Raw genomic sequence first — 9,611 nt, forward strand, 5'->3', positions numbered from 1 at the left:
TTAAATGAAAAGAGGTCATTGCGTGTCCATTGACTATGTGAGGGCAAGGAATACAAAATGGCTTCCTTGTTCTAAGATGGATGCCATGGGTAGATCAGAAATGTGTTTGTAACAGGAGTGCTCTTGCTCATAGCATAGCGAAAACACCAGGATATACTAAATGGATCATTTGCGGTTCACTGATACCAAAATTATGTATTTGCGACAATGTTACAAACACGAGTTCAAATCGTCACGGAACCTCAGTGGAGTCAGATGGCACCACACAACACCACACAACACCTAAGCAGGAAGATATTCACTGAGCTGCTGGTAACTAAGATGGGGTTCACAGCAGCAGAAATCTGGTGCATCATGACGGATGCACCCAAAGGCACCTACCTGCTGACGTTCATGTCCGAACAAATCTGCAGGAGGTATTGCCAGATGTGCTGGTCACGTCGGGAGGAGAAACCCTTCTCTGACTTCCACCTGGAATGCCAGCTCGTGCTGGAGGTCAAGAGAATGACCGTGCATGTCTACAACCCACATGTCAATGTCCAAGACCTGACAACCTTCCTACGCCGCCACTGCACAGTGACTAAAGCCCCCTCCCGCAACCTGGACAGTGATGGCATCTGGGATGGTAAATGGACAGCAATGGTGAAGCTGAAGGAGGACCCGTTGGCCCCAGATGGAATTTGCCACCCCCCTTCCAGTTTCTCTCTAGGGCGCGACTCAGGATACCTGTACTACCCTGGGCAGCCCAAACTATGCAACAGGTGCAGCAAACCAGGCCACACTGGCAAAGACTGCACAGCGCAAATATGCAGGAACTGCAAAAAAGAAGGCCACACAGCAAAAACCTGCAAATGGAAAACCCCATGCAACCTCTGTGGGGGTGTAGGCCATCTCTTTAAGGACTGCCCAAAAAGAGCCAAATCCTACGCCCACGCTGCCCAACCTCAGTGGAGAAGCCAACCAGAGGAGGAGGAGGCAGAAGTGACCCTGCGTCCAGTCCCATCCCCGCGGCAGGAGAGGGGAACCGGGAAAGGGAAGGGCCACAACCAGAACGCGCCCAAGCCCAAGCAGGACACCGCCAAGGTCCCAGAGACACAGACACCCAACGATACCATCCCTGAGCCCGGTGTGCACAGTGAGCTAATGGAGACTCCCACCCCAACTGCCACCGAGGCCCCGGAGGAAGGTGCCTGGACAACACAGGAGCGCAGGAAAAGGAGACACTCAACGGACTCTGAAGGAGCAAGCAAGAGACCCGTGAGCACCCACAACTCCTACTCCGTGCTCGAGGATCCAGAAGAAGAAATGCAGCCGGCACAAGACACCACGAATGAGCAACTCAAGCAAGTGACAGAAGTGCTGAGGGAGATGAGGGCGCTGGCAAACTCCATGGAAGCATCCCCACCCCCATCGCCAACAAGAGTAGAAGAGGTTGAGATCACCATCGAGGGCCAAGAGCAAGACCTGCCCGTCACCCCAGAGGAGGCAGACCACGAGCCCAGCCAAGAAGGTGGAGCAGCCATCGTGCAACAGCAAGCAACAGCCGCCGAGCAGGAAAGCCCAGCACAAGAGACCCGACAGGAGGCTCAACCAGCCCCGTAAGTAGCCTTGTCGAATGTTTTTGCAACCAATTGCCTTGACTTGATAATTAGTCTTTAAGTATTAAGTTTACTCTTAAAAACTAATTAATGATGGCTATTTCATTGTTTTCCGTAAATGTCAGAAGTATTAGAGACAGGCGCAGATGTGCTAGTACTTTGAGTTTTCTTGCCAGCCAGGAGTGTGATGTGTACATGATTCAGGAATGCTCCATCCCCTTTGCAACGTCATACTCCCACCTAGAGCAGCAGTGGACCCTAGGGCCTTCCTTTTGGTCTGGGGGGAACAGCAGTAGGTCTGTGGGAGAGGCTACCTTAGTCAGAGGAAGGCGTTTCACGATGGACTCAGTCACCGAGCTGGAGGGCGGCAGGGCTCTTGTCGTCGACGGTTCGTGGGCAGGAGAGCCAGTTAGACTCATCAACGTGTACGCCCCTTCTGACGTAGGCGAGCGACGGGAGCTGTTTCAGCGCCTCAGGCCACAGCTGGTCACCTCTAGAACAATTTTGATGGGTGGGGGTTTTAACTGTATTCTAGAAGCAGGTGGTAGATGTGGGGCCAGGGCTGGGGAAGGACGGATGGATGACGCTGCGAGACTACTGGTAGAGATGGTGGGGGAGGCCTCCCTGACAGACGTCATTGGGACCATGGGGGCGGACGCCAGGAACTTCACCTGGAGTCGCCCTGATGGTTCCTTGCGCTCCGGGATAGACTTCATCTTCACCTCTCAATCAGTGAAGCTCAAGCAACATTCAATGGTGACAGTTCATTTCTCTGACCACAGAGCTATCCACTTCCAAGGGGAACTGAGGGGCAAGTTCCTGACAGGTCCAGGCACTTGGAAACTGAATAGCTCTCTGCTGGAGAAAGAGGGTGTGATGGAGGTGTTGAGGGAGACATACACCCAGTGGCAGGCCATGAAAGACACATTCGAGTCCACAGGGGAATGGTGGGAATGGGTCAAGGGCAGGCTCCGGGATTTTTTCAAGAATGTGGGCAGGCAGGTTGAAAGGGGGAGAAAGAGGGAGTTCAGTAGACTACAGCAAGAGCTGCAAGAACTGCACGACCCCAACTCCGGGGATGGGACGTCATGAGCCCCCTGGAAGAAGTCAAGAAAGAGCTGAGCGAGCACTTTCACGACGAATCCAGGAGGATCATTTTCCGTTCCAAGGTGGAGAACTTGGAGAAGGGGGAGAAATGCAACTCCTTCTTCTTTAAGAAAATCCACTCTGCGCACACCCCTCTGGTTCAACTGCGCAATAAGGAGGGGACCCTCTGTGACACAAGGGAGGACATTAAGAAGGTAGTGACAGATTTCTATGGGGACCTCTACTCAGAGAAGAGGTCAGAGGGAGACCAGGCAGAAAAGTTTCTGTCTGGTATCCCAAGAACTGTTTCCCCAACAGTGAGAGAAGCCCTAAATGCCCCCCTGACTTTGGACGAGCTGCACCTTGCAGTGAAATCCTTCAAGTCAGGAAAGACACCGGGTAGTGACGGTCTCCCAGTCGAGGTCTATGGGTCACTGTGGGACCTAGTGGGACCGGATCTCCTGCAGGTGTATGAGGAGATGGAGAGGGAGGGAATCATGCCCCGCACTCTGAGGGAAGGAATGATTGCTCTCTTGTATAAACATAAGGGGGAGAGATGTGACCTAAAGAACTGGCGTCCCATCTCTCTCCTGAATGTAGACTACAAGATCCTTGCAAAGACGCTAGTGAACAGACTGAAGGGCGCCATGGGAGAGTTAGTACACCCAGATCAAACCTGTGGGGTCCCGAGGCGCAGGGTCGCAGATAGCCTGGCACTGATAAGGGACACGATCCAGTACATCACGGACCGCAAGATCCGGGCTGCCCTGGTCTGTCTAGATCAGGAGAAGGCTTTCGATCGCGTCTCCCATGAGTTCATGGAGAGGGTACTACACAGGTTTGGGCTGGGGGAGCGCTTCTGCGGTTACGTTAAGGTAATGTATAAAGACATCTTCAGTTCAGTCATTGTAAATGGTTGTAAAACAGACCCCTTTCCTATCAGGTCTGGGGTAAGACAAGGCTGCCCGCTCTCGCCACCTCTGTTTGTTTTGGTTATAGAACTTCTCGCCGAGTACATCAGGAAGAACCCAAACATCAGAGGGATCCAGACACCCGGCGACGCGAAGAGGAAGGTCAAGTGCTCGCTGTACATGGACGATGTCACCCTCTTCTGCGCGGATGGAGAATCAGTCAAATCCCTGCTGGAGGCGTGCACAGACTTCGGCAAGGCATCAGGGGCGAGGATAAACGTGGACAAGTCGCAGGCCAAACTCTTCGGGCGATGGGATCTCTGCAACGAGCCTCTCCCCTTCCCCATTGAGGCAGGACTGATGAAGATCCTCGGCGTCTGGTTTGGAGGACCAGGGGCGGCAGCGAAGAGCTGGAACGAACGCTTGGCCAAGGTGAAGCAGAAACTGGGTCTCTGGAGCCTGAGAAACCTGAGCATTGAAGGGAAGGCTCTGGTGCTCAGGAACGACGCCCTGCCCGTGCTGCAGTATGTGACACAGGCCTGGCCACTCCTGGCCAACGTAGCACGGGCCATCAACAGCATGGTGTTCCATTTCGTATGGCACTCAAAGATGGACAGGGTGAAACGGTCGGTCATGCACAAGGAACACCGCAAAGGGGGGAAGGCAGTCCCCGACATCCCAACGATCCTCAGGGCTTTCTTTGTGTGTGGCTGCGTCCGGATAACCCTGTTAAACATGAACAAGGACCACTCTGCCTACAAAGTTTTCCGTTTTTTCCTTCTCCCGGTGTGGCGACGGCTGGGTTGGGATAAGTGGGAAAATGCAGTGACTTTCAACTGGGACCTCCCATGGTACTACAGGGAGGTGGAAAAGTTTGTGGGGGAATTTGGGCTGAACTGTGTCACTCCTTGCCTCTGGATGCCCAAGACAATCCGCAAACTGATCAGGACCAGGGACACCACCGAACCAGTGAGCGACCTGCCACCAGCAACGGCAACGCACGTGTGGGGAAATGTGTCCTCCCCAAGTCTGACAAACAGACACAAGGACATAGCATGGATGACTGTGAAGGGGGGCCTGCCAGTGAGGTCCTTCATGCACAGCAGAGGCCTGTGCCCGCAAAGGAACTGTCCAAGGGGATGCCCCGCAGAGGAATCTGCACACCACCTCTTCTGGGCCTGCCCCTTTGCCCAGAGACTGAGGGCTGCCTTACGCCAAGAACTGCTAGCCCTTATTCCCTACGAGAACATTACAGAACAGTCCATGATGTACGGGCTGTTTCCAGGGACACACACAGAGGAAGCTATCCAGGGGTGCTGGAGGCTCCTCTGCTGTATTAACCACTTGGCTGCTAAGGCACCTCTGGCCCCTCAATGTAATTTCCATTGAAATCAATGGAAACTCCATGACGAGTTACCCTTGTCATTAGCACTGAAGGGGTTAAGGACATTCTCCTGTTCACCAGGACCCGCCTGGTGACCAATGGAGAGGTGGTAAACCGAGAAGGGTGCCGCAGGATGGTGCTCAGCCTTCTTAGAGACTATGCAGCCATGGACAAGCAGAAAAGTGAGGAAGGGGAAGAACTGTAACTAACCCCCCCCTACCCCACTGGACTCTTTAAAGTGGCCCCATTAAAAACTGCAAGCGCTAGCTGCAGACATTTCTGAACCCCAAACCGACTTTTTGTAAATGGTTTAATGCATTGATTAAAAAGTTGAAGTGGACTGCCTTCCCTAAGGGGGGGGTACCACTTCCTTGAAAACTATGTATCGCAAACTTTTAAGCACTTAATAAAAGTCTTTGCCCCAAAACTAAAAAAAAAAAAAAAAAAAAAAAAAGCACCTCCAGAGGGCGTGAGAAGCGGAAGTTGTTGAAACGTCTGGAGGATTTCTGTTAAAGAAGCTCCGTGATTGGATGAAAATGTACTTATCCTGGGGCGGTTTGGCCTCGTGAGGAGAGAGGTGCACCGCTCCTTCTTGTCGCTAGAGGTCAGGATGCCCGAGAGGAAGAGTCAGCGCGTCACCATCACTCTGCATACCCACAATCCTGTGCGCGCCTCATAATGCTGCTTTACTTTCATACTAAATGCAGGGCTCTTTGTGGCATTGAAAACCATAAAGAGCGGACAGGCTCCGTGGGGTTAGGGTACTTCCTCAATGTACTCGTGTGGAAACCTATCAACAGCCCTGAGTGAGACAGGACAGGCCAGACTGAGACTGCAACTTCATCGATGCAGAAATGCATCTAGCCCTGCCAAGTGCCACGCATCAGGAGTGAAAATACTCATCCCAAGATCTGGGAAGTGGAAGTATGGAGTTCTTACTGAATTTGTCTCAACCGTCAGGAAGGGCTCTGAATCCAGTATGGCCTTAAATACTTAGGTTTAGGTTTTTGATAGAAAATAAATCTTTTTTTAATTTCCCAAAATTATATTAGAAGAATGTTGTAAGTACAGTACAGATATGGGGACGGCAATTTTGGTTTTGGTGTCGGTGTATGCCAGTGAGGGTACAGTAGGCGTCACTATGTCCTGCTTGATCTCGCAATCGTTAGATAGACAGTGTCGCGAGCTAGGCGTACTTGCAATTGGCATTGTTATATATTGCCCTCAAAAGGGAAGGAGGAAAGTAAAGTAAGAGAGAGGACAGGGTGGATGGCGCAGACAACTTTCATAGTCTTCATTCTGGGATAAAAACATGAAGCCGGTAGGATCTGTCGTCTCAGCCTCAGTCTCTTTGACACTTATAGGCAGATTTACAAGGCACTTGCACCACGTTTATGCCGCCGTCACGCAACGGCGACGTAAACGTGGCGCATCCCTGTGACCCATTTACAACGTGACGCATCTAGGCAGATGCGTCACGTTGTAAAGCCCTGCGCCACATGTGGGCATTCCGGCGCAGGGTGGGCGTTCCGGGGCAGGTGCGCCTCGCAAAAGTGCCTGCGTGAAATCTACAAGATTTCACGCAGGCACTTGTGCGACGCTGCTTCGTCAATTCCTTACGCCTGCTTGAAGCAGGCATAAGGACTGACGCAGCACGTTAAGTATAGGGCACACCCGAGCATTGCTGAAGTCGCGCCTCGCTTGCAACGCGAATCCAGCGATGCGCCGCCCTTACGTCACAAGATGCGTCACGCATCTGCCTACCCTTGCGCCACAGCGTGCCGCATTGTAAATGCGGCGCATCCGCCGTGCCGCAAGGGTAGTTTTGCGTGACGCATTTGTTCTGGCGCATCCCTGCTGATTTACAGAGATGCGCCAGAACTCATAAATATGCCCCTTACTTCTTTCATGCGGCGACTTGATTGTGGGTGGGGGTATTGGTACCGCACCGTCTTTGTACAACATGGCACTAAACCTGCAAAGACACCGTTAGTTTTAGCCTGAGTTGTGAGCTTTCATGCAAATTGTGTAACATTGTTCAATTCATGGGCATTCTGTATTACAAATGAACTGGAACTGCTATTTCGGCTGCTTTCAATGCATTGAGGGTCGATGTTTTTGATACACTAAGGGGCGGATTTACAAGCCCCTTGCGCCACTTTCGCATCACTTTGAACATGGGAAAAGTGACGCAAAAAGTGGCGCAAGGGGCTTGTAAATCTGCCCCTAAGTCTTTGATGATTTATCAGTACATTCTCTGAGCATGACGGATCGTGAATTGAATTGTGACGTTGCCGCCGAGCTGGACCCCACTGGAAGAGGCAGCAGTTGAACTGATTCCACTGCTTCCGCCCTTGCGTGCTTCCTGTCGTTCCACCCCGAAGGGTCTTCACTTAAACCTTTCCACAGACTGTTGCGAGTCCCCAAAGGGCCCACTGTCAAGTTCAAGAAATACTTTATTCGGTTCAATTACAAAAACCATAAAAGTACAAGAACACACAAAAACGGTCCATGGGTCACCAGGCGACATAAAGACATAAAAATACAATATGAAAAGGGAGGGAGTACCCATTAAAATATGCAGCGCATGATACCAAAATTTAAAAACAACAATATATACATCATTCTATAGTTAAAAAGAGCAACATGAGAGAATGTAAATTAAGACTTGATTCAAGTTACAATGGTCAATATTTACAGTAGATCATCTAGGACCAGTTAATCTTTTTACTAAGTCTCACCGCTATGGTTAAAAATTTAGCTACATTGTAAATTTCCCATATATCTACTAATAGTTGGAGATGCAATAAAGCTGGCTTGACTTGCCTAAACCCTTTCCCCTTTAGCAAGGGTATAATAAACTTTTTCCTGATGTCCTTAAAATAATCACAAAAAAACAGAAAGTGAACAGTATCCATAATCGAACAACGGTCACATTTGCACAAATCTAGATCAAGTGGCTCGATCCAACCAGGGCGGCCTGAAATTAACAGGTGGATTTTATCCAATCGGAACTTGGTTAGAAGATACCTATGGTTTGAGTTGTTGACAACCTTTAGGTAGAGTTCCAGATCATGACCAGAGGAAACAATCAGTTGGTGAGTCCTAACAGACGGCTTTAACAGCTCCAAGTCTTCTCTGTCCATCCCTCGATTCATCAGAAAAGTGCTTTTGACCCACTTCAGATCTCCTTTCACTAAGTTAGATGGTTTATTAAACAATTCGGGCCGACCCAACTTTACACACATTTGCTGTACGTATTTCAGCCAGGGGATCTTGTCCCAGTGATCTAGCATTAGACAATCTTTAAAAATTTCGTGATTCACTTCAAGTTACGAGTTAAGCCAGACTGATATCCATTTTAATAGGGGGGCCATGGCGATTCGATCCTCCAGATAATCCACACCGCATTCCTGATGGACTATGAAGCTGGCCGTGGATCTTTGCAGGGAAAGAATAATTTTAAGGAAGTTATCTTCTGTTACCTGAAGCGTTTTAACTGGCCTAAAACCCCACAGGTCAGCGCCATACATAGCGATGGCAATACATTTAGCAGCATATACCTTTAAGACTGCCTCCAGAGGTTTCACCCCTAATTTACGTGAAAAGCCCATCACCGCAGAGGTAGAGCGCGCCAGGACCTTTTTTTTCTCCAGCATTTGGGGGTGCCACGTAGAGCAATCATCGAAAACAACCCCCAAGTAGGGAAATCTGGAGACTCTTGTCAATTTGTGTCCATTACAATGCAGTGTCATTACATTTTTCTTGGCCTTCCCTTTCTGGGCCACCACCATAACTTGGAGCATGAATTGATGGATGAATTCGTGGGGAGGCGTGTTTGTGCACCGCTGGATGGGTAACTGAAGAAACTGTGAGGCCAGAGGCCTAACGCCCCCCAAGGCCTGAAGTGCGGCGTATTCGCCATTCACGCTGGCTTGTGGCCTCTGTGTGTTTGCAACAAGGTGACCCATTGCCACTGAAGGTGCTGTTTTTTCTGTATTTGGCATTTAGTCGGTTTATTGGAAGTAAACCAAGACTCTTGCCTCAGAATGTATTTATTGTTGAAGTGAATGCTTACAAATTAAATCCTCGTTTCCCTGTGACTTAGGAATATAAGGTCACCTCCCTGGGCACCATAGAGATGTATGAGTGGGAGTCCCACAGGTGAGGGCCAGTCTCTCCCCTGAAAGTGTAGTTATCCTCTTCTCCACCGGATGTGATTTCACGCTATAGATTAGTGATGTCAATGATATTTTAAAACCCTGAACGCCAGATCTCTGCAACCCGCCCTTTCACCGCCTGCCTCTCCATTCAGATCCTCCTAGTTATCAAGCCAGATAGACATCCACCCATTCATCCACCACCATTTCACTCATCCTTTCATCCACACAACCACCTTTCCATCCACCACGCATAGAATCACATACATCCACCTATTCAGCTCCCCGCCCACCTGCCCAGGTATCACATCCCCTACCCAGGCGTCCTTAAACGAGAGAAAAGCTCCAAGTGTCAGACATTTGGTTGTAGAAGTTACTCGTGGGGGAAGGGGCTGAAGCACTTTGAGCCCAATGGGCGTTGCACAGCGTGTGCTTGTGTTCAGTGCACGACCAACACGTGCCGTGTGCACGT

The 9,611-nt window shown here is 50.2% G+C and overlaps 2 protein-coding genes across 2 annotated transcripts; both read left to right on the forward strand.

Annotated features, from left to right (window-relative positions):
- Positions 1-255: 255 nt before the first annotated feature.
- LOC144806159 (uncharacterized) lies at positions 256-1,602 on the forward strand. Its single transcript, XM_078672584.1, has one exon. The coding sequence runs from the start codon at positions 256-258 to the stop codon at positions 1,600-1,602; it is 1,347 nt and encodes a 448-aa protein (XP_078528710.1).
- Positions 1,603-3,775: 2,173 nt separating this feature from the next.
- Positions 3,776-5,184, forward strand: LOC144806166 (uncharacterized). Its single transcript, XM_078672589.1, has 2 exons — positions 3,776-4,928; positions 5,033-5,184. The coding sequence occupies exons 1-2, from the start codon at positions 3,776-3,778 to the stop codon at positions 5,182-5,184; spliced, it is 1,305 nt and encodes a 434-aa protein (XP_078528715.1).
- Positions 5,185-9,611: the final 4,427 nt, after the last annotated feature.

Source organism: Lissotriton helveticus (assembly GCF_964261635.1).
Source record: "Lissotriton helveticus chromosome 1_1 unlocalized genomic scaffold, aLisHel1.1 SUPER_1_unloc_50, whole genome shotgun sequence".
NCBI classification, from domain to species: domain Eukaryota; kingdom Metazoa; phylum Chordata; class Amphibia; order Caudata; family Salamandridae; genus Lissotriton; species Lissotriton helveticus.